This window comes from Meriones unguiculatus, chromosome 15, assembly GCF_030254825.1.
Source record: "Meriones unguiculatus strain TT.TT164.6M chromosome 15, Bangor_MerUng_6.1, whole genome shotgun sequence".
Classification (NCBI taxonomy): domain Eukaryota; kingdom Metazoa; phylum Chordata; class Mammalia; order Rodentia; family Muridae; genus Meriones; species Meriones unguiculatus.
This window is the reverse complement of record NC_083362.1, coordinates 14,584,253-14,610,289: the sequence shown is the minus strand read 5'-3', so window position 1 is coordinate 14,610,289 and position 26,037 is coordinate 14,584,253. Positions and strand designations below refer to the sequence as shown.

At 43.6% G+C, this 26,037-nt stretch overlaps 1 protein-coding gene across 8 annotated transcripts in view; it reads right to left on the bottom strand.

Moving 5' to 3' along the window:
* Ptprm (protein tyrosine phosphatase receptor type M) overlaps positions 1-26,037 on the bottom strand; it is a 674,808-nt gene that overhangs the window by 85,793 nt on the left and 562,978 nt on the right. For all 8 annotated transcript variants that reach the window (XM_060368219.1, XM_060368222.1, XM_060368217.1 and 5 more), the window contains one exon: positions 7,252-7,339. In XM_060368219.1, coding sequence (XP_060224202.1) covers positions 7,252-7,339 — 88 coding nt within the window. The remainder of the gene's footprint in view (positions 1-7,251; positions 7,340-26,037) is intronic.

Genomic DNA, 26,037 nt, shown 5'->3' with positions numbered 1-26,037 from the left:
GGCCTCCTGTTCTCGCCTTGCAGTCACGTCCTACAATGGCTGCTACATCCTCTGCTTTCAAGCTCTGGCTTGCATCGTGCCCTCCCAGGAAGGCCCTCCTGGACCGCATTCTAAAAACGCACAAACTTGCACCCCACAAGTGCAAGCGCATCGCCCTCCTTGCTCTGTTTTCTGGTTCTAGCATCTCATTGCAGTGCACATTTTATATCATGCTACTAGTGACCGCCCAGTCTGCTCTGCAGCTCTGCCATCATCCTGTTTGTTTCCCTGCTCAGTCTCTGGTTTATGGGAATCAGATGATAAACGTATGTGGAAAGACGGGTTTCAGCTTGACCCAGGACCAGGCACGTGGTAGCTAAATATGTATGTGTTGAATAAATGGCAGAAGGAGGAGAGCGAGAGTGGGCCTGGGAAGGGCCTGTGGGTTCTGCCTCTCCACTACCAGTGCCTCGTGATGGGAAGCAGCTGCAAAGGGGCTGCCTCGTTAGCTGGGAGATTTGGTGTTTGTCTTTGCTTGGACTTAATTATAGCTGGGAATCATTGAGAGGATTAGAAGGGCTGAATCTATGTGTGTGGTGATGGTAATGGCGGACCGAATGCTAGCTTCGATTTGGAAAGGGCTAGCTCAGCAAATTTATAGTGTAAATAAAGGAAAAGTTTAACTTACTTAAGAGCAAAGCCAATAAACAGTTTTGAGGCGCCGTTAACACCATTTTATATGCAAACACTGTTTCGAAACAATGAATGTGATCATTACAAGCTCTTTTTATGTTCTTTGGAAAGCACTGCTGAGAATGTCTATGATATGTACACTGAATCCCACAATTCCTCAAGCCCAGAGGAGGGGCTGTGCCGGTGCCTTGGCTCTGCAAGGCAGACATCTCAGTAAGGAGAACTGGCCTTTTTCTGTATTTCTAAAAATCTTTAGGGATGCAGAAGGCCAACTGCCGTCTATGTCTATTAAAGATACAAGCATTACACACATGTGGACATACACGTGGGTTAGGTTAGGTAAGGACTCTCACTTTGTTTTCATTCTTTGAATCTTTGAACATTGTCCAGAATAGGTAAGACTTGTTTTCTCCCCCCCCCCCCGCCCCCCACATTAATGAAGCAGTTTCTAAGTGGTACTACTCAGACTAGTAAAAAAAAAGCACTTTAGGGGGTTCACAAAAATGGCTTAGGCAACTCACTCATGGGTGCCCTCCCCAACGACCCTGCTCTCAGATCACACGGACTCACACAGATATGGGACAGAGGACAATGTCAGGTGCTTCTACTCCTTATGACAAAGGTAGTGCTTTCTCCTCACAATTGTATGGTATTGAATCACTACCTACAGAGTACTAAGTTCTAAGGATCTAGTTCTAAGGATCTGGACATTATGGTTTAGAAACATTAGTAACTGGCAGGTTGTTCATGTGATCAGTATCTCAGGATGTGCCAACACAGAGCCCTGTAGAGAATTACACAGTCGAGGGGCAAGATGGCGGCGCCGGGAGGACTCTCATTCTGAGCAGCAGCACAGCAGGATCAGCACAGTGACCAGCAATCAGAACTCTCGGCCATAAAACACAGTCATTGTGTTTCCCAGGTGAGAGGATACCCCACGGTGGGGGATTCAATCAGCTTTTAACTCACAAGGCTAAACCGCGGAAGAGATCCAGGTTCCGCCAGATGCTTGGCTGCCGGCTGCCAGCCCCAGCCCCAGCCCCAGCCCAGAGCCACAAGCCAGTGTCTCTGGTCAGGGTTCCAGACTGAACCGTGTGCACCACACTATCAGAGACTGGAATTTTCAGTCGAGAGATAACCCCAGGGTACAGGAAACAATTGGGACCGGCCTTAGGTCACCCAGACATCCCCTGGAAAAGACTCGGGCGGGTTCCACGGGCACCCCAGGAGCCAGCCCGGAGCCAGAGCCGGGGACCCAGGTTCTGGCACAGAGCCCTGCCTGCCTGCGCGCCTGATTCGCCGCCGGAGATAGAAACGGCGGGTCTGATCTCAGAGCACTCAGCTCACCCCCAACCTGAAAAGGTCCCCGGAAAATTACCCAGCTTAGGGAGGCACTCAGGCCCCCAAAAGCCGCAAAGGCAGACACAGGCAGTTTCTGCGCACCAGACAGCTGGCAGAGACTGAGCCGCCATTACACAGCTGTGCTCCAGGCACAGGCAGTTTCTGTGGCCAGCCAGCTGGCGGACACTGAGCAGTGTGCACCAGGGCAAAAAAAAGACATTAGGAGTCCGTGTCTCCAGAGAATCCACGGGGAAGGAAGGAAACTGTACTGACCTAAATCACCCAATCCTTCCCTAGAAAAAGTCTAGCAGTCTAGTGGGGCCGAGGCGCCAGCACTCAGCTGTGCTCCAGACACAGGCACAAACAGTTGAGGCGCACCTGATGTCCAACTGGGTCACAGCAGCTGATCATTAAATTTGCAACAAGAAACCCAGAAACAGGGCAGCTGCCCTCAGGACTTCCCTGGGTGAAAGGAGAACCCTCTCGACTAACAAAGACCACAGTTACCACTCAGGTCTATATCCCTGAGGTGAGCAACTCCTGAAAAAACACCAGCCATCCAGGGACTATACCCAAAAAGCTGAGAAGACATTCTTCAGGAAAAACCAGCTTTCTGCAAAGGGGATTCTCTCCACCACAGGATCCCCAGGAACCACCAGAAAATAACCCCAAACACCTAAGATAACACAATGGGTAGAGGCCAGCGTAAAAGCTCAAGCAACCAGAAAATAACCCCAAACACCTAAGATAACACAATGGGTAGAGGCCAGCGTAAAAGCTCAAGCAAGTAAAAGACAGAGCAATATGGCATCTCCAGAACCCAGTTACCCAGGGGCAAGTAGCCCTGGACACCCCACCATAACTGAAATCCAAGGAGAATTACACAGTCTACATACATGCTATATTATAAATACACAATACACAGACATATAAAACATGTTTGCATAAACAATGAGTTACAAACAACAGACAAATCTAGAGATATTTTAGGAAATGGAACAAGCTAGAAGGAAAGAAGCTGAGCACCGGGAGATGCTCCTGGGTGCTGCAGAAAGACAGAATGCTGGAGACTGGATGGAACAGCTGGAGCAGGGGAGTTTCTGTGTGACACCAAACCTGGAAAGGCACATAGACAAGGCAGCCCAGTGTGGGAATGCTGAGAGAGGACCAAGAAGAGGCAGGATGGAGGGCACCCAGAAGCTGAAAATGTGAGATGCGAGGCCATGTCACACAGATGCATGCCACAGCCTAGCCTGTACAGAGCTAGCACGTTGACCACAATGAAGGTGATGATTAAGAGGCAGGTGGCAGGTGTTTACCTGAGGAAAACGAGGGGAGCTCCAGACTCCTTAATACTGGCTCACTCAGTCTTTCATTTTAAATGACCCCATGATTTTTCTAAGCTATAGAAGAACAACACAGGAGTGGTGATAAAGAAAACATACCTTTCCTCACCACAGGGAGCAATGAGGTCATCTTAATGTTTGATTCACTTCTCTAAAAGGTAAAGTTCTCAGAAAATTATGAAATTAAGTAGGTTTGTGATTCACCCACAGTCGGTCATTCAGTTAAAAGCATGGGGGGGGGCTTTTAACTGTCCCCTAATCCCAAGTTCTATGCTTTCCTGTTCTTCCTCCTGGGTCTTTCCTGATCATCCTGCTCATCCCTCTTGGGTCCCAGATGGGCCTTTTGCAATGCTGTTGCCACTTGATGGCCCGAGCCCTGTTATTTCCTGCCTGCCTTGGCCTGTCTGGCTCTCAGACTGGAAACCCTGGTATCAGCAAGATTTAAATCTGTTCCACTTCTGAGTGAATTTTCCAAGACACAGGACACATTCAGTCCTTAACCACATTTCTCTCCTTTGCCCAAGTTGTGCAGCTTTTAAAATAGACACTGAAATAAGTGTCTCTCGGGGCTGGAGAGAGGCTCAGATATTATGAGCATTGGCCTTTCCTTCAGAGGGCCCAGGTTTGATTCCCAGCACATGGCAGTCCATGACCATCTTTAACTCCAATTCCAGGGGATCCCATGCCCTCTTCTGGCCTCCTCAGACAAAAGGCATTCATATGGTGTGTACACACATAGACACAGACAGACACACACACACACGTACACTAGTTCCTATCTCATAGTGTCCTTGCATGTAGTAAACAAGTCTGTGTAAACTGTTTAGTACTGTGCAGTGTGGTAAATGTTAGCATTCACAGGTTATGTATCTCCAGTCACCAGTGGCTGGAACCAGAAATGAGTGTGTTGGGTATTCTAGAATACTGCATATATATGTATATGTATGGATATAAACACACATATGATATATTATGTATATGCTTAAAAAGTCTCAGACTTTTGGAGCGTTCTAGATATAGGATTTTGAGAGTGAAAATGCTCAACCTCAGTTGCATTCCTCTAATCACTTCAGAGTGTTTCTCAGGAGGAGAAATAGCTCAGTGAGTAAAAATACATGATGTTCAAATCTCCAAGACCCACGTAAAAAGCCAGGTATGGCTGTGACTTGCACGTCACCTTAGTGCTATGGATGGAAGAGACAGGACATTGGCTGGAGCTTGCTGGCTCCAAGCTCAGTGACAGACTGTGTGTTAAGGGAATGAGGTAGAGAGGGATAGAACAGGACTCTCAAAGCTTCCTTTGTCATCCAGGCACGCACATACCCACCCTAACATGTATGTGTACTCAAACACGCATGTGCGCACACCCTCCCTTCAAAGCATCTTCCCGAGTAACCCCCAGGGTAAGTATTAAACTAAAGTTTATGGAGAAGCAAGCTTGGAGCTCTACTGCACGGAAGTCCCTTTAATGTGGCCTTCAAGTGCTTGCTGACTGTGTCTTGGGGCAGGGACAGCTCACATCAGGATCTCTGCATTCTCAGTGTTCAATCCGGATGAAGCCTTCCAGAGTGCCGACACACTTCACCCGGGGGGAGTCAAACTCTAGACTGTAATGGGAGTTTTGGTTTCTTTAACAATTCAGTTATATCATGTAAATATGTTTTGTTTTTAATCCCACTGTCGGATTTTAGTTTGGGCTTTAGTTTGTCTACAGCTGATAATTATGCGGGGCGTGGTCACGGTCAGCTGGTAAGGGCCTGCCTCGTGCTGCAGGGAGAGGAGCCTGGTCTAAGACTCTGAGAAAGATAACAGGGGAGGCTGGAGAGAGAAGGTGTGGCATGTGGCGAGTGACAGTTTGGAGAGACCAGAGAGACAGACAGTGTGCCGTTTGAGGGCAGACAGAGGAAGAGGAACACTTTAACACTGCGGCCTGGAGGACACGGCTTGCTGCATTTGCTGTTGACGGAGATTAGTATAGCCCCCACAAGAACCCACTGACCCTAAATAGCTGGAAGAAGTAAAGATATCTGAGCCCCCTCTCCCCACCAACATTCTCTCTCCTAACTAGGGTTGGGGGGTTGGAAGACAGAGGGTTTAAGGAACCCCAAATAAAAGAGAGTTTTAAGAATGAGTGCTACCCTAGACCTCAGTCCACATTTCCTGCCCATGACAATGGTACAGCCACAAAGCCTTAAGTAAGCATGGCATGTTTTTAAAAAAAAACAGCCTACAGAGCACACAGATGCAACATTTAAACCCTTGAAAAGCCAGTGATACTATTTGTTATTGGTAGCTGAAGGGAAGGCGAGGCTTGGCTGGAAGCTTGCGTGTTCTGTGTAAGCCCTTCTCTTTGTATAAAAGATATCAACAGTATGTACTTTTGTGGTGGTTTGAATGAGAAAGGCCCCCATAGGCTCATATGTTTAATACCTGGTCCCTAGTTGCTGAAATGGTTTGGGAAGGATTAGGAGGCGTGGCCTTGTTAGAGGAGGTGTGTCACTGGGGATGGGCTTTGAGGTTTCAAAACCCACGCCCTCCTAGCTTCTCTCTCTCTGCCTTCCACTTGCTGATAAGGATAAAAGCTCTTCGCTACTACTGCAGTGTCATGCTTGCCTTCCTGCTGCCACACGTTTCGCCAGGATGGTCACATACTCTAAACCTCTGGAGCTCTGAGCCCCAAATTAAATGCTTCCTTTCATAAGCCTTGCTTTTATAATGCCTTGCTCGTGGTATTCTGTCATGGCAACAGAAAAGCAACTAAGACACTGTCCAGTATGACAGCCACTAGTCTCACACTCTATTTAAATTCAAAATAATGAAAACGAAGCAAAAGCTAAAAAAAAAAAAAAAAAATCAGTTTCTCAGTCGTGACAGCCACATTCCAAGCATATAGCAACCTGTGACTTGAATGGATCAGAACATTTCCAAGAGCACAGGAGATGTCTGGGGCACCACTGCCATAGAAACTGTACTGTCAAGCCAAGAAATGCTCAGGCAGGCCAGCAGGATTTAGCTGTACTTTCATGATCAATAAAGCAAATACATGGCTCCCTTGAAATTCCTGTACCCTCCAAGTTTGTTCTCTTCTCAGTAACAAGACGTGATGAGCGAGACACTCCCCAGGCCCAGCCTCGTGCTGCTGTTACTTTCTGCTCCTTCACAAATAGCCTGGATTCTGTTAGGTGACCACAGCGGGCCCATCAGCACCTTGATGCCATCCTATATGACTTGGAGCAGTTGAATGCAGAGGATGGATGGTCTGAGCCCTGGGAGAAGGAGGCTCATCAATCTGCTACGAGTCTCGGCATGGTTACGGAACATTAATGAGGTTGGGCTCGATTTAAAAGCTGTCTGAGGCATTATGGATGGTAGCTCTCAGTCTCACAGGCTCTGGGAATTTCTGAGATATAATCCTAGCCCGTTTGCTAATGAGTATTGTGATACGGAGACTATCATTTAACTTCTGAGTTTCGCTTTCCTGCCCTTAAAATGGGGCTATTACTGACCTACCTAACCCAGTGTCCAGAGGATTAATGTACCAATGTGTGTGGAGTTCTGCACATGAAGCCTGCTGTGAGCCATTACTTCTACGCATTCTCTCATACTCATTCTCATGCATTAAGTCTGGGATGTTTACTCCTTCCAAAATGCATTTTCCTCCTCAGCATTGTACCATTACCTGGATTACCTAAACCCTAAATCTAAAAGTAAAACCAGGCCCCCAGGGACGATGTACTGGTGTAGCTGGGGGTCACAGACGATTTTTCCTTCGCTTAGCACAGACCTTAACACTAGCTCTTGCAGCCAAGATGAAGGCAGTAATTGCACGGTAAATTCTCACTGCATGAGCCCGGTAGCCGCTCCTGTCAGGGGCACACTGCCAGCCACTTACACGCAATGATGTTTCCGTATCTGTTCTTCATTCTGTTCTCGTCTTTCTTAGCAGAGTCCCATGGTGCAGACTGTCCTTCAAAGAAGCTCTGGAAGGAAGAGAGAGTGACACTGAGCATGACAATTTGATGTAGTGAACGGAGGGGTCTTAATGGGAGTCCTTATTGCAATGGTCAAGCAGGAAAGAGTCACAAGAATTAAACTATTTTATTTTGAATATATATATATATATATATTGGCTTTTGCTAAGCTTTGTTTTGCATTGGCTAGCATTTCACAGAAACGGGATAAAGAGAAAAATCCACAATTTATTTGAACAATACCTTACTGGAATAATTGAGGAAATAAAACCCCCAATATTTTTCCAAAGTTTTTTATTGCAAGTTTTCACTACTCTTTTAAGACAGATGAAGATACAATTTTTTTCTTCCTAATAAATAACCAAGGGAATGTTATTTGGGGCTAGGATGGGAAAGTGGGAAAGCTAAAACTTCACGACTTCAAGATTAAAATCCTGTCATATACTCTGAGTTTTATCTGGATGCATTATGCCCAGGGGGCCTTAATAGTCACATTAGGTCTTCCTGTCCCGTTTATAGCAAAAATACCTTTGGCTATCGGTGGACAAGTGACTGGAGTGATCTGGGGTTTATTCCTCCATTTAGTGCCCATGGCATTTCTCCTCATATAGTCAACCCTACACACAAGTTATGGACAGCACATGGTCCCATGAAAGTTGGGTAACGCTGGTTTCTTGTTGTCACAGACAAAATAATCTCCAGCACAGCTGAGTTGGGCTCAAGTAGTTACGGACTTGCCTGCCTGGCATACAGCACACGGACCATGTACACAGCACTCAGCAGATTTCATGCTTGTCTGTCATCTAGAAGAGGGGTCCACACTTTCAGCGTTTTGTTTATCTGGAGCTCATGCCCTCACGTTTGCACTCAACAAATATTTGCTGAATGAAGGACTGCACTGCTTTGTTATAGTATACATTTGCTTTGATATAAAACAGTGTTGCAAGGCTTTAGAAATGTGTATCAGTCCATGTTCCATTATCTGAATGACATGCCAGAGGCATGCAATGTAGAAATACAAGAGGCTTGTCAATGCACGGCTCAAGATCAGGTAGCCCTGACTGTTCAGTGTCTGGGTATGGATGATGTCTTGTTAGGAACACACTGGAGGGCGATGGGGAGGGTCAGAGTGGAGCACAGGGAGGCTGGCGGCCTGGGATTCTGTAGTTCCTTCAGAGGCCTCCCCCAGCTGACCCATGACCTGAGGACTTGTCAGCAGGCTTCACTTCTTAAGGGCTCTATCTTGGAATGAAACAGGAGCACAATGAAGACAAAACCTCCAACTTGCTGAGGAGCAAATGATAACCAAGCACAGTGCTGCCTGTGCACATGTCACAGACTTATTCCAGATACAAACTGCTATTTTTCATATCATGTCAGGTCTTGTTCCTATAACCCAGATGAGTTTTCACAACTAATAGGCAGGAATAGAGTCTGACAACAGCCCTGTCCAACCCATGGCTTTTAAATCTGGTCACCAGGATGCCCAGGGCACAAACCAGCAAAAGCCACCAACACAGGAACTGAGCAGGAACATGTCACTGACATAGGAACAAAATAGGAACTGCCATTTTTATCTAAGGTCCCTTAGCCATGGCCACCAAGACACTCTACTTTTGAAATTAAAAAAAAAAAAAAAAAATATATATATATATATACTTATTATTGTGAAAACCTTAGGGGAGGGCAGGAGAGGTCAATAGGGGTTAAGAAGACTTGCTGCTCTTGCAGAGGACCTAGGTTTGTTTCCCAACACCTACATAGGGGCCCATAACCATCCGTAACTCAGGTTTTAGTGGCCATATGCTCTGGTCACTGTGGGTACATACATATGTCCCTAAAAAACACTCATACAAAGAAGATAAAAATAAATTTCCAAACAGCCTTAAGGAATGACAAAGATTAGAAGGTCTGTGTAAGATCAACTAAAGTGATAGTCATATACTACCAGGTTGAAGAATAAAATATCTGAGGATACAGGATAAGTCAAAATAAAACACTTTAAAGCTATCAATAAACTGAGACAACAAAAAAATACAATTAAAAACTTATCAGATAAATTCACCAGGAACAATGATGCTATATAACCAGGAGGTTATAAGCATAACCCGTAACACACTAACTCTACTCTGCCCTACAATACACACTTAAAAATGGCTCCAGGGATTTTTAAAGTCAAATATTCTCGTTCTGAAAGTGTCTTTGTTATTCTATGAATGACAATTATTTCACAGTTTGAGTAATAACTATTATTTGACTTCTAACAATGTAATTCTACTTTGAGTTTGTCATGATTTAATTACCAATTTCACTCCCCCCTGCCTTTTCTAAAGTGCTCTTTTTATTATTATTATTCTGTAGGAAGATAGGAGAAGATCACCGACTTTTGAGGGAGGCTGAGATTTTCCGGTGAATTCGTGCTGCAGTTTATGGGGTGGCTAGAGGCAGAGACAACCCGTCTCTGCCTCTCCACATCCCACTCCTGACAGGCAGAGGTTCTCATGGGGTCTGATCCTGATCCAGCAGCTGTGTCATTAGTGTGTGGTAATCACAGGACTTCTGAGAGCCTTTACACTTAGGAATGGTGATTGTGACCCCATTGTTTGCATTTAATTGGCAACAAGAGGCACCAATCAGCAAATGAGAAAATAACCAGTTTCACTCCTTTTTAGTACCCCGGTGTCCAGGATATTTAAATTAGGATGGGGCTCACAAGCTGTCATCTCTGAGCTCTTACTAAAGTGGACATCAGCCAGGTTGCTTTCAACCTGTGGGTTGTGACCCCATCATCAAACCTCTGTCTCCAAAAATATTTCCCTTACCATTCATAGCAATAGGAAAATTACAGTTATGAAGTCGCACTGAGAATGATTTTATGGTTGGGGGTCACCACAACATGGAGAACTGTATTAAAGGGTCGCAGCATTAGGAAGACTGAGAACCGCTGAGTTAGAGACTCAAGATGAATGAGTTCTTCGTCTCAGCTGAGCCTCACGGGGTAAAGGCCGGCGAGAACAACGTGCTCTCTTTACCCCTGTGCTTTCTGAACCACCCCGCTCTGCCAGTGACTTAGAGGAAAAGAAGTATTATTTCTATTTAAAAGCATAAGACTCATTTCTGTATCTAGTTCGCATCTCTTTGCATCTAGTGAGGAAAATATTAAAGGGCCAACAAGATGGCTCAGCAGATAAAGGTACTTGAAGCCAAGCCTACCGACCTGAGTTTGATTCCCAGGATCCATATTTTGGGAGGGGAGAACCTACTCCAAAGAGCCTTTGACTTATACACATGGGCTGTCACACGCATGCGCCCACACACATACACACCTAAAATCTAGAAAGTAATAAAAATTTAAAGCCATATCAAGTAAGTTTTAGCCTATGGTTGGCCACTTATGAAACACGCATGCTCTTACATGATACAGAAGGTGGAGTTCTTGTCTTGAGCCACTCAACTGCCAATGAAAAGAATGTGTGAATAATCCCAATCAGAGAAAAGTATTTCCTAACAGAAAAGCAACACAAATAAAGGTGCTCTGAGAAGGCTGGACAGCCTCCATGCCATCGTTTGATGACTTTTATGAAAACAGTGATAGCGCCCTGGACTTTCAGCAATAGCCCTGCTCCAATTTCATAGGCAAACTCCCCATGAAAATACACCACTTAGATCATATCTTCTTATCACTGACTTGGAAATAAATAATACACACATGTGGGCCAGGGGGTGGAAGTGAGAACTTCCAGGATTGGCTGGAAGGGCTTTTGCTAAAGAGACTTAATGCAAAAACTTTAAATTAGAAATCTGTACTAGCATAAACCCATTTTTTTTAGAAGTTAGGAATTTCATTAGAATATATTTAAACAATATTTAAGAGCATTTATTTTTAGATTTTACATATCTTCATCTGCCCAAAGCATTGCCCCAAGCTAAGTGTAGGTTTTAAGTCAGGATGTTAATTAGCTACAGCCTCAACACTGCTGTGGCTCTGCCTCTGAGCTGCTGGTGGCTCTGAGGAGCTGCAGCATGACGCGTGGGTTCCTCACATTCAGAACCCATGTTAGTTACTTTTTTGTTGTTGTTGTTGCTGCTATGGCTTTGTAGACCTGAAAGCGATGACTTAACGGAGGAAGGATTATTTTGGCTCAGTTTCAGAGGGTTTGGCCACAGTTGCTTACTTTGTACTTGGGTATAGTGCCTAGGTGGCAGAACAAGCTCCCTATTTCTCAGTAGAGAGACGATAGAGAACAGCGAACACTACCATTTAGCTTTGTCCTTCACACTGTTGTTGTTTTTTCGTTTCTTTTCTTTTTCAGGCCCTCAGCCCAAGAAGTGGTGTCAGCTATATTCTAGGAGCATCTCTCCACCTCTTTAATGTTTTCTGGAAAGGACTAGCAAATCTCCTAGGTGATTGTAAATCCAGTCAAGTTGACAATGAAGATTAGTCATCACACAGCATCCATGGATCTCTTGGTCTCAAGTTCTCAGAGCAAGGCTAACAGTGGAGACAAGAACCTAGGTTGTTGGCGCTGTGCTGCTGCTTTTCATCTCGTCTGTAGCCACACCCCACAGAAATGTGCAGTCTCAAGCCCAGCAGGTGCACGGCATTCATTATTTCCTCCTGGGAGAGACTGAGGCTTCTGACGCCATTAATCCACTTCTTCTTCTTTGGCTTTGTTTTGTGTTTGTACATCATGAGTTGGATGATCACTAGTGAATTTACCAACAAGCAGAATACATAGTAGGATTTCAAGTACCTGGGACAATCCCCTGGGGAGTCCATAGGTTGACTGTCAATAGATTGCTAGTCAATAAATTAAGACTTGCATCATAAGACATCATGTACCCCTCTCTATGGGCAAAACCAGAAGTTTTTTTTTTCCTAATTTTATTTTTCTTATTAATTACATTTTGTTAACTCTGTATCCCAGCTGTATCCCGCTCCCCAGAAGTTTTTAAGTTATCATTTTTATCTTTTAGGAAGTCAAAGTTATACAACTTTCTTTAAAATGATACAGATTAAAGCATTGATTAGAATTCAATCGGGAACCAATATTCTTGGGAGGAAACACTACATAATTTATGCTGTATCTTCCTAGGTAGTCCTTTTGAACAGTTTTTATCAAATCCATTGACAACACAGCCAACAATGTTAGAATCTTCCCAGTGCCAAAGTGGAGGCCCCTCAAAGGACTCAGAGTCTGTAAACACGTGGTAGTTCAGGAAAAACTTGACCTTTTCTCTCCTTGGGTATCTCTGCCACGTTCAAGTTTAAGTGCAGACACTCAGTTCCTCCTCCATCTCTTCCCTCATGGTTTTCACTTGACAAAATTATTTGCAAGTTCATTAAAATCAAATTTAATCAGAGCCCAGATGATCTGGGGGAAATGGCCCGGAGAGAGAAGGCAGAAGGGACATCCGAGGTACAGCATGAAGATGGCTGTTGGATGGTTGACCTGCATTTTTGGAGCAGCAACTCAAGGAGAAGCCCAGGAGTCAGAGTGACGCCTCACACCCCCACATTTTACAGGAGTCCCGACTCCATGTCCAGGGAAACAGTATTGTGTTTAGGGCAGGTTTTTAATATGCACATACAATTCAATGCACTAACTATGGATTTAGTTTTTTATTACGAAAAAAAATCTACTTTATGCATTTTGGGGATTTAAGTTAATGGTCTCACTGCACCTTCTGTTAGAATTTTCATAAATATACTTACGCTTTTATTCTACTTAAAATGTAATTAAAGCGTTCCCTCTGACTACCTTAGCTCATATATACCAAGAAAAGGCAGCAAGCCTGGGAACCGCTCTGAAAGAGTAATAAGTTTCCAAAACAATAAAAGTGGAGCCAGGCAGGCTCTGGTGAATACCAATGCCTCTCCTGCTTGAAGATGCGGAGCTCTCCATGGTCACAGAGCAGAAGGAAATTGAACATCCTGCACACTGTCATTTTTTTCTGAATAGGGAACGTGTTTTTGTGATTCAATAACCTCCGCCCACACCCCTCATAGCACCATCATTTTCCACAGGATATAATTACACATTTCAGTGGCCCACCTCGAGAGGACGTTACTCCAAAATGATGCAGTCTGTTAAAAATGCCACAGCTCTCAGGTATTAAAAAAAAAAAAAGAAGAAGAAGAAAGAAAACCCTATTCAATGGAAAAGCTGCCAGAAGAAATGGGACTGCGGGTCAAGGCTGTATGGAATCACAGAGTGTTTTCAGGCAGTGTGGGGTCAAGTGTTTTAGAAGCCTCTGAAATCGAATTTTTCCTCCCTTTCTCTTATGAATAAAATTGTGCACGCTAAAACTATTAAAATCATCACCCTGGAAGGAGGAAGACGCGCTCACCAGGGCATGCAGAGTCTCCGGACTTTCTTTGTTTTCTGCCCATATTTCTCTTCTGGTTCTTCCAAGCATTGCATTTATAGGTCCATATAAACTATTTATTGCTGGAGCACTGGAGCAGTGGAAGACATCCAAGTTTGCCTGGATGGCCACAAACTAGAGTGTTGATGGAAAGGAGCCCTGAAGTTAATGCTCAGTTGGTTGCAATGGCTTCTGGTCACTGTCCTCCACCAATGCCCCAGACAAAAGCAAAGTATCAGACGCTTCAAGGGCAGAAGAGGTGAAAATGGGTGAGAACATTTATGCCGTGTCTATGTAAACCAATACCAACACGTGCACAGCCATTGTGTCTTTTAAAGAAGTTGCTAAGCTCTTTGCAATTCAATGGTCTTTCATTAGTTACAGCTCAATCCGATCAGGAACCATGCAGACTTGCTCTATTTTGAGTGTCAGGAGGATGAGGGGTCTTGGCAATACCCATCCTGTGAGAGCTGTCCTTTACCCACCTTTGCTTTGTACCCTAAAGCAAGCCTATGTAGCCCCAGTGGGCAGAGGGTACCGCTCTGGGTCTGGCTGGGCTTCAGAACATGTTTCTCGTGCTGGTGGACGTCACTCTGAGTGAAAGACATGTGACATTCATAGCAAGGTCACAGCTCTGAAATACATCCTCGCTGGCTATTGAAAGTGCGTGCAATCTTCCTGTTTACATTTGCCCAATTCAAAAATCTCTGTAGTGGGCACCTCCTGCCAATGATATACCATATTCCTCGGTGTACCAAAGTGGAAGGATGTGTGAAAAACACTGACCCAGTGGAGAGAGAGAAGAAAACAAAACCAATTAACAGACAATGGAGCACAAACTCCTTAAGTAAATGAGGGACAGGGGCAAAGGTGGGTTGAGTGAAGGCAGAGTTGCGTGCGTGTGTGTGTGTGTGTGATCAATCTTTCAGAGAGCCTAGAACTTGGGGCCACCCCTGTCCTCCCTGAATTATCCTGGACACCCTCAAGGAAACCACTGTCTTTAGGAAGTGTCAAAGCAGTGATGTTGTGGGGCCACCGGACACAACCATGAGGGGAAGGGCTGCTTTGTTTGTGAGGATGGGAGTCAATGATTTTGCAGTTTCTGGAGTTCCTCCCCTCCAGGATTACCACCCATACTGGGGAAAGGCTCTTTTCATTTCCCCTGAGATACAGATATCGCGTGGGTGTGGGATATTAGCACTGCTCGGAACTGCAATTTCCTCCCTCTCTGCACCTAGCTCCGAATAGTTATTTGTCAGGGAGCCGGTGCTAGAGGCACCCAGTTCTTCCAGAACGCTCAGAAGTACCTCCTCAGGAAAGATAACCTGGAAACTGCCAGAGAGCAAATGGACGCTTCTGTGGAAAATGCCAGCTGTCTCTGTCCTGAGAACAGCTGGAACATCTTTTACTGAACAACTTCAGAAGTCTTTGAACCCGTCTGTTTGCTGCCCCGTGACTTGTACACTTGCTTCACAGTGAGGTCCTTGAAACCCTGGGAGTCTCCTTCCCGATGCCACAGCCATCGAGACCGAGGTCAGTCTCAAGGACGTGCATAGCATGCAGCAAGCACTCAAGCAAGGCTGCTGGCCACCACTTTGGTGTTAAAGCTTGAGATTCTGATGACAGACATCTTGACTGACTCTGCTGCTGAATTTTGTCACTGTCTCTCTTCTATCCCCTACCCCATCCAACGGCTCCATCTTTTTTCCCTTTACCGAGTCTACACTGCACTCAGAAGCAAGATGTCGTTTTTTTCTCTTTTTCTTTCTGATGGTGGGGATCAAATCCAGGGTCTTTCCATGCTAAGTGCATGCTCCCCACTGAGCCCTACTCCAGCTCCTGGGGTAATGGTCTTGTGCTTGCTCATCTGTTAGTAACTAAAACGAAACACGAAACAAGTATCTACTGTTAAGTGTGCCTTCTTAGAAAGCTGTGACTTTAAGAAAGTTCTCACCTTAGAAATCAGAGTACACATAAGCTCTGTCAAATATGACTGAAAAGATAAAGTACACGTTTTTAAGAGATGACAGGCTTAGGAATGAATAAGTGTAGCAGAAAAAAGAATTTTAATATGTAATTTGTGGCTCTCTTTTGACATGTACTAATTTACAAAATCTCTCAGTACAAAATCTCCCCGCTCTTCTGTAATACCGAAGCCAAGGTGATTAAAGATAAAACTTTACCAAAAAGAATTATGTTTAAAACATAGAAAGTAAGGTTAGAAGTACTTTTTCAGTGAAAAATAATTACATCTCAGTTTACTGTAGAAAGTCCAATGTCTGGAGCTGTGTCCCGAGCCCATATCTACTCTACTGAAAGTTATTTCTGGAGTTACAGAAGCTCTTCCTTGGCTGAGTTTGGCCAAATGCCCTTCCTTGTTGAAGACTGTGGAACTTTTACTTCTAAATTGCACAGTCTTGGCATTGAGCTATCGCTGGCAGATGCATGGGAAAATAAAAATGCTAAATAAGGAGGGTCATGAGCCTCACAGGTACAGGACAGAACCCAGCACAGGGGGAAGGTCCAGGGCTGGGAGGCCCTTCCATGGGGACAGAATAGCGCCATCTCGGGAGCCCTGAATGAACAGATGCATCATCTTTCTCCACGTCCTAAACAGAATGCATTACGTACTTGTATGTACACTGTCAAACTGCAGCTCATCTGGATAACTCGCTTCAGGACTGGCAGGTGCGGGTGGCTAAAGAAAGGGGGGAAGAACCCCAGAGGCCAACAGCACAGTCGGCCACGCTCACGGGATCTTCTACAGCTTTACTCAGTGGCGCATCCATTGTTGCTCACCGTCCTCTACTTGATTAAATGGGTTAACTATTATATGTGATGCGTCTACTTGTGAATGAATGAATATTAATATCTTTATAATAAATGGAAGGTTTTCATATTAGGTAAAGACAATAGTTAAAAAAAATAGATAGGATACAAGCAAGCAAGTGAAAAATACCTACATCAAACTCTAACCTGGCTGTGTGGTCTGGCTGTGTTCTGACCCTGAAGCCTTTTTTTAGGCAGAGAGAGATGGAAAAAGCATCAGATTTTTCATTTTCATCTGAGAGTTCATCTGACGAACTAAGGCAATTACCACGTCTATTTTTCAGTTCTCACGATAGGATTTCTATGATATTTAATGGGGTTGCCCTCCGTAATAGAAGCAAGCCAACGGCTAGAGAGATGGCTCAGCACAAGCTGCCTTAGCATGAGGACCCCGGGTCTGTGTCTCCGGCAAACATGGAAATGTATGTTCTGTGTGTGGCAGTGTGTGTCCGTGACCCCAGGGCTGAGGAGCCTGCTGTCAGCCAGCTAGCTGTGAGCTAGCCGAAGCTCGGTGAGAGACCTTGTCTCACAAAATAAGGTGGACGGCAAGCAGCTGAGGGAGGGACACTTGACATGGACCTTTGCCCTCCACATGCAAGCACTAACACAGACATGCACACATACAAAAACTGTTGATATCAGTGGAAAGAACAGATAAAGTTTGTACCTGTAAAGCCAAGAAACGTTACGGCAGTAGTGTACTGTATGAAGCTTCTAGGACTTTAAGGCAAATGCACTGAGCGTTCTAGGTACAAATATCTATACCCTTCCTGGACTCAGAGTCCCAAAGGGAAGATGCCAGGCCTCTCTGTACTTAGCATGGGACATCCACATGGGACCTGTGAAGGATGCTACAAGTATTAATAAGTGGCTGCTGTCAATCAGGATATTCATGTATCAGGTGTCTTTATATCTATCTGTCTGTCTGTGTCTTTGTCTGTTTATCACTTATCTATTATATCTATCTATAATCAATCAATCTATCACCTTTGTATCAACTGTCTATCATCTACCTACCATCAATCAAAATCAATATCTATCTATCTATCTATCTATCTATCTATCTATCTATCTATCTATCTATCTTTCAATGTACTACTTTGAAGCATGGCTCCTGGAAAGCTGCATATTTTTGTAACATGAATGTTACAGCCACTTAATAGTTGATTTTAAATCCTGATCCATAGGAAACACATGCTTGGCCACACTGTAAATGTGGCCAAGAATCCAAGGTTGGGGAGCCTGCAGGGCCTAGGGTTGATTCTACCATTCTTCTTCTGCTAAGTGGGCAGAGTAGTAGCTGCCCTCTCAATTCCATTCTCTCTAGCCATAATTACTGTAGCATTCAGATCTTATCAGGGATGTTTCTCTGTTCGGTGGACAATAGCTGACACAGAAACTCACAGCTGGTCAAACTGTAGAGAATAAGTGTCCACAGAGTGTTTCAGCCGCGAATGAAACATCTACGTCACATCTGTTCCCCCGGGTTCAGGGTCCAGCACAGAGGAGGGGACAGGAATTCTGTGAGAGCCAGCGGTTAGGGAGGACCAACAGCATCTTTTAACAGGACAGTTGCAGTCACGAACTCACAGTAGCTGCACAAGATTAAGCCAGTCAGCTTCCAGCATGGAGAGGAAAGTGGTTCCTGAGCTTTTAGCCTACTGAGGAATCATGGACAATGGATGGCCTCTGGGGAATGAAGTCATCTTCAAGGTTTATGGAGTCTTGCTTTAAGGTTTATGTAGCTCCACAGCCAGGATTCTATGGGCATCACAAACTGGATTTGATGGCTTATTAACTAAAAGGGGGGGGGGGGTCTCTCAAGTTGAGGAGGGAGAGGGAAGAGTAGATCTGGGAGGAGTTGTGGGGATGAGCTGGGGGTGAGTATGATAAATAAAATTGCATGAAATTCCCAAAGAATTAATAAAAACGAGTTCAAGGATAACTTAAACAACATACACCTCATCTCAAAACAAAAACACCAGCAAGAAACATTATTGGGAATAAATAAATAAATACTCAAGAAATAAATATTCATTTACTGCCTTGCCTTTTATGTGTAATTGGCAAATATAGCCATCCCATTATTGGGTAGAGAGCCCAAAGAAATAAAATTGCCATGTCAAAGGGACTGCTGCAACCAATGTTTACTCCTGCACGATTCACAACAGCCGTGGTGCAGAAAGAATCTAAGTGTTCACGGGTATATGAATAGATACAAATATTGTGCTACACATAAACAGTGAGGTGATATATGCAGTATATTATCTATAGTGTATTGGAAGAAATATATGCATAGGTCCTATGTAATTTTAAATAAATTGCCATTATGTTTGAGAGAGTAATGTCCCAGTAGTGTGCTTTTTGTCCATTCTCTTCAGAACTACAATCTGAGGACACAATTCTGTTACTTTAACTGGACCGAGCTTAGACAATAAAAGCAAGTGGCCAAAAGTTGCACTTATATTCTTCTGCTTTTTTTTTTTTTTTTTTTAGTGAGGAGTTAGTCTTTTTTCAAGCAACCAGATAATAGATTAAAAGCGTGAAGTCTACGTTTTACTTATATTTCCAAAGCTGGGGTTAAAATAGAGCTAAGATACTGCTCTGAGATGCACAGCCTTTGAAGGTCTCAGTGAAGGCCAGAGAGCTGAAAGTAAATGGAAGTGTGCCCAAGGATGAGTCTGAAATGCAGAACTCTGAGGCCCCGGGCAGTCTGTGCTTCTGTCTTTTCTGAAATGGGATGACACTTCATACTACAGGTAGACATTTATTTCAGAAAAAAAAAAAAAACTTCTGAAAAATAGTTTGAATATTTGGAAGAGGTTGCATAAAAGTAAAGAAAAAAAAAAGCTCAACATTTTCATCAGGAAAAAAAATTCTTTTAGTTATTCACAGTACACTCTGTTCAGTGGTAATGACACAACACCAGATGGGAGGGGAGAAGGGGAGGAAGTGGAAGGTAGTAGAGGGAGGCGATACCATAATCATGATATATTAGTGAGAAAAACATATTATCAATAAAAGAAAAAAATCAACTATGACTGAGTGGAGGAAATCTACTCCTGTTTCTGGTCACTCAATATTATCTGCCTGGATAGACGTTATATTTGATGGAATGCTCTTTCAGCATCTATTGAGGTACAAAATAGTACTTGATTTTTTTAAAAAAAATATGTTAGTGTGATCAGTTAATACATATAAATCATATAATTAATGCAGCTTTAATCTAGTCTCCCAACACTCCTTTTCTGGGGTACACCAAGTCTCTTCATGCATTAAACATTAAACATTGTTTACTAGTGATTTTTAAATCCATGTTCATTTGTACCTTTAGTCTAGAACTATGTATATTTTCATTTTTTATTTTAGAGTGAAAATATTCTCTGTTTCTCAAAGTGAACTGAATAGCTTCCTATTTATTTTTGTCATTGTTGATTTTTTTCTGTTATTAAAAAAAAAGTATTCAGCCCTTAAGGCATCTATACACTGTAAGAGTCAGGAAACAGGGCAGAAGAGGGACAAGAGGAACGTGGGACCTGAAGACAGGGTGGGAGTTGCTCAAAGCCTGGGCAATCGGGAATGTGCAGTGGAGGATGTCTGCAAATGGTTCCACATAAAAAGCGAACAACAACAACAACAACACCCCAAAACCAAAGAAACAGGTCCATTGCTTCCTGTGCTGGTAACACCTCTGCAAACACAGTGAGTATTCCTAAGACCTGCTGTGGCTTCTTTAAGAAACCAGCCCCACCCAGTGACACAGCATAAGAAGGACAAGGATTCTTCGTTTGTTCAGGGAAATTGGCATGATAGCGGAAACAGTCAATGTGGTGGACAGACTAAGCCTTTTTTTTTTTTTTTTCCAAAAATGCTAAAACTACAAAGAAGACTGAACTGTAGCTTGAGTGCACTGAGTAACTGCACATCTAAGAGAGTCTGGAGGGTAAGAGTCTGAGTATTGTGCACTGGTGGTCAAAAGAAGGGACAAGTGATTCCGTTCCAACCATATTTTGTTGTGAAGAAAATAAAATCATGAGCAGATAGATAGATGGATAGATGGATGGATGGATGGATGGATGGATGGATGGATAGATAGATAGGTAGGTAGGCAGAGACAGAAACAGAGACAGAGACAGAGATCAAAATAGAGATATATCCCATCAACAGGTATGAGTGGAGGAAAGGCTCGTGGGGTCCTACCCCCTTTCCCCCACTGCTCAACTATTTGCTACTGATAAATCCAAGGAATGGAAAAGCCATTGCTTTTAGTTGAGTACCTTGCTCCCCAAGGCTCTAATAGATAGTTCAAATCCAACAGTCACACAGATAGCCTTGAGTAAACTAAATGGGTCACAAAACAAAATTATAAATCTGGAAAAAATGACTGATAGGGATAGGGTGGGGAACTGGTAGAGATGAAAGGGAGATAAAAGAGGTAGTAGAAGAGAAAGTAATCAGAATGTTATATACATATAACATAGGTATATAATATTGCTATATAATCGATAAAAAAAGTAAAAACTAATATAAGATTCAAATTATCTTTCTCATAGATAAGCAGTCACCTGCAAGAATTACTAGATCTGGTGTGTGTGTGTGTGTGTGTGTGTGTGTTTAAGAATGGCCTTAAACTCTGGCTGTCCGTGAACTTGTTAATGTAGAACAGGCTGGTCTAGAACTCATATCTGCCTGCCTCTGCCTCTTGAGTGATGAGATTAAAGGTGTGTGATTTTTCTTGCTAAAAATGTGTTTCTTATTTTCAATACTTACCAATACATTCTGGAACTCGTTTCTCTTGGATTAATTTCATACTTAATATTTTCATAGGCATTTGTCTATTTTATCTTTATGTAGGAATGCTGTCATGATAAATATTATTTGTGTCTTTCATCTCTTTACTCATTTTTTTCTGCTATAAGTTTCTGGTTTTATTATTTAAAGAAATAACTTTAGTCTTTGTTTATTTTTAATAAATGGAATTTTTTATTTCTGCTCTTTATTGGTTTCCTTCATTTCCTTTGAGTCTATTCTGTTCTTACTCCCTAAATGGTTTGATAAACATGAGTTCTCAAGTGTTGTTTTTGTCTAGTGTAAGCCGTAAATTAAGAGCATTTAATTTCCCGCTAAGTACCAATGGTCTCACATGCAGTTGTGATAGGATTTATATTGTCTTGCTAGGGTATTTAAATACTTTAAAAATTTCATTATAATGTCTTCTTTGAGCCATTAATTACATAGAAACAATAAATTAAAAATTTGAATCTATTATTTTCAACTTGACTAAATTATAATCATAGAAAATGAACTGCCGTATGTGAATGCTGCTCAGAAATTTCTACACTGTCAGTTTTCTTAATACTTACATAGTCTTTCTCACACTGTCAAGGGCAGGGCTTCACATATTATCAGCTGAGTGTTTAGTTTGGCTGTGAGGGTTTCCTTTACCTAATTTTGGAATAATCTCTTCGAGGGAAGTAAATGTCATGCTGGTGTTAGACAGCCACATCGCTGCCTTGACTAACGTGTTTGTGCTACATTCTATTTCATCTAACTTCAATATAACTTTGCCATCTCTTTCCCACTAAGTCTTTACCTGGAATATGCTTTCAACTACTATGTAGGCTGTTTCTCTTATAAACCGCACACATCACAATCCTGACTTATGTGGTGAGCATGTGTTCCAAGAGCCCATGTGGAGGCTTTATAAAACCACAGGTAGAATCACTCAGACCCTGGATAGACTTTCCATCCGTCCATCCCTTCATCTCCTTCATCTGTCCATCCATCCCTCCGTCCCTCCACCCATATATGATGAAAGCAAATTCATAAGTTATCCCAGTAAGAAATTAACAACACAATACAATCACTTTCACGATACTCGGTAACAGGGATATATGAATGTAATCTGACTGGTGTACCAAAATTATAAAGAGCAAGGCCACAAATCAAGGGGGCTTTCAAGATGAACTCTTTATCCCAATATATTCTTACGACCTTTTCCATTAAATGCCTTTCCATTTAGTGTGCTGTTATTTAGGAAAATCGCTGGTATGTGTGAATGAATGTATATGGCTTTATGTAGTGTTTGTCCCATTTTTAAAGTTTAAAAACCTACTAGTGTGTGTGTGTGTGTGTACTGAGGTCAAAGGATCACTTGCAGAAAGGAGATGATTCTCTTTAGCATGTGGGTCATGTGTTAACCAGCTGAACTGTCTCTCCAGGCCTTGATTCCTCTCTCCTGATCTCCCTGTTTCTTGCTATCCTTTTCCCTACCATTTGGCCATGCTAGTTTCCACAATAATGCTGTCTTCTTTCACTATGTTAGCTTGAGCCCAGGGTGTGAAGCATGGGCTTGTGTGTTCCTCTGCCTGGTCACCTGCTGTCCTGGATTCACTCTTCATTTTTCTCCATTTTTCTCTTCCTTTCCTTTTCGTCACAGCCTCAGCCTGGGTACCGGCCATTTTTTTTTTTTTTTAAGTCTTCACATACTGAATTTTCAGAGCCTAGCCCTGTTCTTGGAAACAAGAGCCTCACAGTGGTCCTAGGAAGTCTGAGGTGCTGGCAAGTGTCTTTCATAAGTTGCCCCTGCAATTCCAGACTATCCCCAAGAGGAAACAAAACCATCCACCTCTTGCAGGGGGTGGGGAGGGGGATGAGGCCCAGCGTGGCATATAAAGATGGTAGAAAGAGTGCTTCATGGAAAAACCTCATGGCGTTTGCTCATTTGCTCTTATGCAATGCCACCCAATGCTGATTCTGGCTGTCAGCGTGCAGGGATGCACCATGTCACTGAAGTGCCACAGCCATTCTGTGCCCAGATGGCAGCTGATCTGCCCCTAGTAGCACAAAACCATGGTCACTGTGCTCCAGAGTGCCCACCCTGTGGGCACCATTCCTAGTCAGGCCATGCTTGCTGGTAGAAGGTAAATCTTCCATGGGGCCTTCAGTCGTTTATATTCTATTTATGGTTTTGATGTCCAATTTCCATGTTGGACTTTTTGTTCATAGCTTCGAATAGACTTCATGAATATTACCGGCCTCTTAACCATTTTAAAGACCCTCAGGGTGGCTTCAAAATTCAGAAATAAATAAAAATGTTCAAATCTATGTTTGAGCTCTACCAGTGACTAACTGCACTGGCCAGATAACTTTAATACTTGGGGGGGAAAAGGCAATATTCAGCATCAGCGTTCCTGTAAAATAAATAAGTGACTCTTTCCTATTGCTTTTCCAATACTTTCCCCACATGGCATGTTCCAATATTTTCTCTTCCAAGTTGTTTGAGGAGCGGCTGTCATGATTCTTGTGAACTGGCAATTATGTCAAAACAATTTAATCAGTGCCTCAGCTGTACTGGCATTGCTCTTAGAAGACCATTTTTCAGAATGACATTCCCCTAAGCATTTGTTAAATAATTAGACCTAACTCTTTTCTCACAAGGACCCTCAGAAGTACTATTTATGCTCAGTGCCTCCGAGACATAGCTGAGGCACCTCTGTGAGTACCAGAACCCTGTTAAGCAAAGCTCAACATCTGAGGGATGATGAACGTGGGGCATTTCTGTCCTCAGGAAACATTCCTCCACTGTCATAGTTAAGAGCTTGCATACATTATGAACTGAGAAGGACCTCACTGGAATTTGATTGACATCAAACCCTATTCCAGCATCACATGCCAAAGGATGACTGGCAACCTTTCTTTCATTTTTATGACATATGTAATTCTCCTTCAGGCCACAGTCATGGTGGGGAACTTTCCCCCTTTGTAATCTGCATCTGGCAGACTCAGTATGGAAGCCTGTAAGAAGGGCTGAGAAAAAGTACATCCCTTTTCTTTTCTTTTTTTTTTCTAGACTGAGTTTCTCTGTGTAGTAGCCTTTGCTGTTCTGGGCTCACTCTGTGGACCAGGATGCTCTTGAAATCACAGATTTTCGCTTGCCTTTGCCTACTGTGGTACTGGTGGTGTGTGCCACCAAGCCTTAAAGTACATTTCATACGGTACAAGCATTAGGACCTAAATTTTGATCCCTACCATCCATGTGAAAGCCGAGCATGGCAGTGTGGCGCATGCCTGGAACTTTAGCACTGGCCTGGCAGAAACAAGCAGATCCTGGGGGCTTACTGCCATCCTGTCTAGTTCAAAACAGCAAGCTCTAGGTTCATCGAGAACCAAGGCAGGGGAAGATAGTTGAAATTGACCTTTGGCCTCCACACGTCTACACAGGTGTGGGGCTTTAGTGGCCCAGGATTAATGGGGGAAGGATTGAGGAGAGTTTTAACCCTGGATACCTCAAATGAGGACTGCAGGCGTTGGCTCCCTCTCCCCTTCCAATCTGGCACCATAAAGCCAACTCCCCCACCATTAAGAACTTATTACCCTGACAGTTATCAGGCTGCACGCCTTGTTTGACTTTATAAGATAATGGCCCCCTCCCATCCTAAAGCCCCTGAGTTGGCAGATGAAGTATCTTTCAACACTCCTGCCATGGCCATGTACCATTGGCCACCCAAACCTTGCCCCAGAGACCTGCCCATCTTCCCAGGAGCAAAAAGACCTGCTACCCCCAATAAACTGAACCAGTTCTCCGAAGCTGTTCCCAGCTGTGTGTGTTCTTTGCCTGCACACTCACTGCCAACCAAGGCCCTGCATTACACCCACACACCACAGCTAAGCTTTCTTCCCTCTTGCCCAGTCCAGACCACAACAGGCTGGCTATCCCCATGGGGAGAAGCAGACAAAGAGTGGCACATATGTACATGCACACACACACACACACACACACACACACACACATATATATATATATATATCATGTACAAAAAACCCTTAAAAAGAATAAAATCAAGTTTATATAACTGGTGCTGGGTTTTAAAATGGCAATTAAATATACAGTGACAATAGGTGCATCTGTCTCTCAGCCATGGCCATTTGATTTAGAGGTACCTAACAAGGGAAGGGTCAGAAGTTTTGGCATCACCAGCATCTGCTGGTGCTCCTCTCTCCACCTATTTGATGCACTTCCGGCTGTGGTTGCCCGTCATTTGCCATTTCCTTTTGGCATGGCCCTCTCAAACCTGTGGTTCCATCTTTAGGAAAGGGGGCTGATGTCTGTCACCAGGACACCATATGAATGACCTTTTGTGTGTTTCTTAGGCGGCATTGCCTCTGTTTGCTGCTCTGTGCCACTGGCTGTGGTCCCTTGGGTGTTACAACTTCTGGGCTACAGTTCCCAGAAGGAAAGCTCCAGTTTCTCAGAGTGACTTCTGCAGTGCCTGGATCAGCGCTGAGTAGGCACTGGGGATCACTGTTTTGGACAGTTCCTCCTAGACCTGATGATGACACGGTCCCCACTGTGCAATTGCTTAACAATCATAATTTCATGTCTAATGGATTTTCATACCAAGTTGTTGGCATCTTCAGGGTGGTGACCAAGGTGGTTAGCTGACATTTAGTAGACATCAGCCATGGGCCAGACAATGAGCTACGCTATTCTGTGCGGATTTACAATA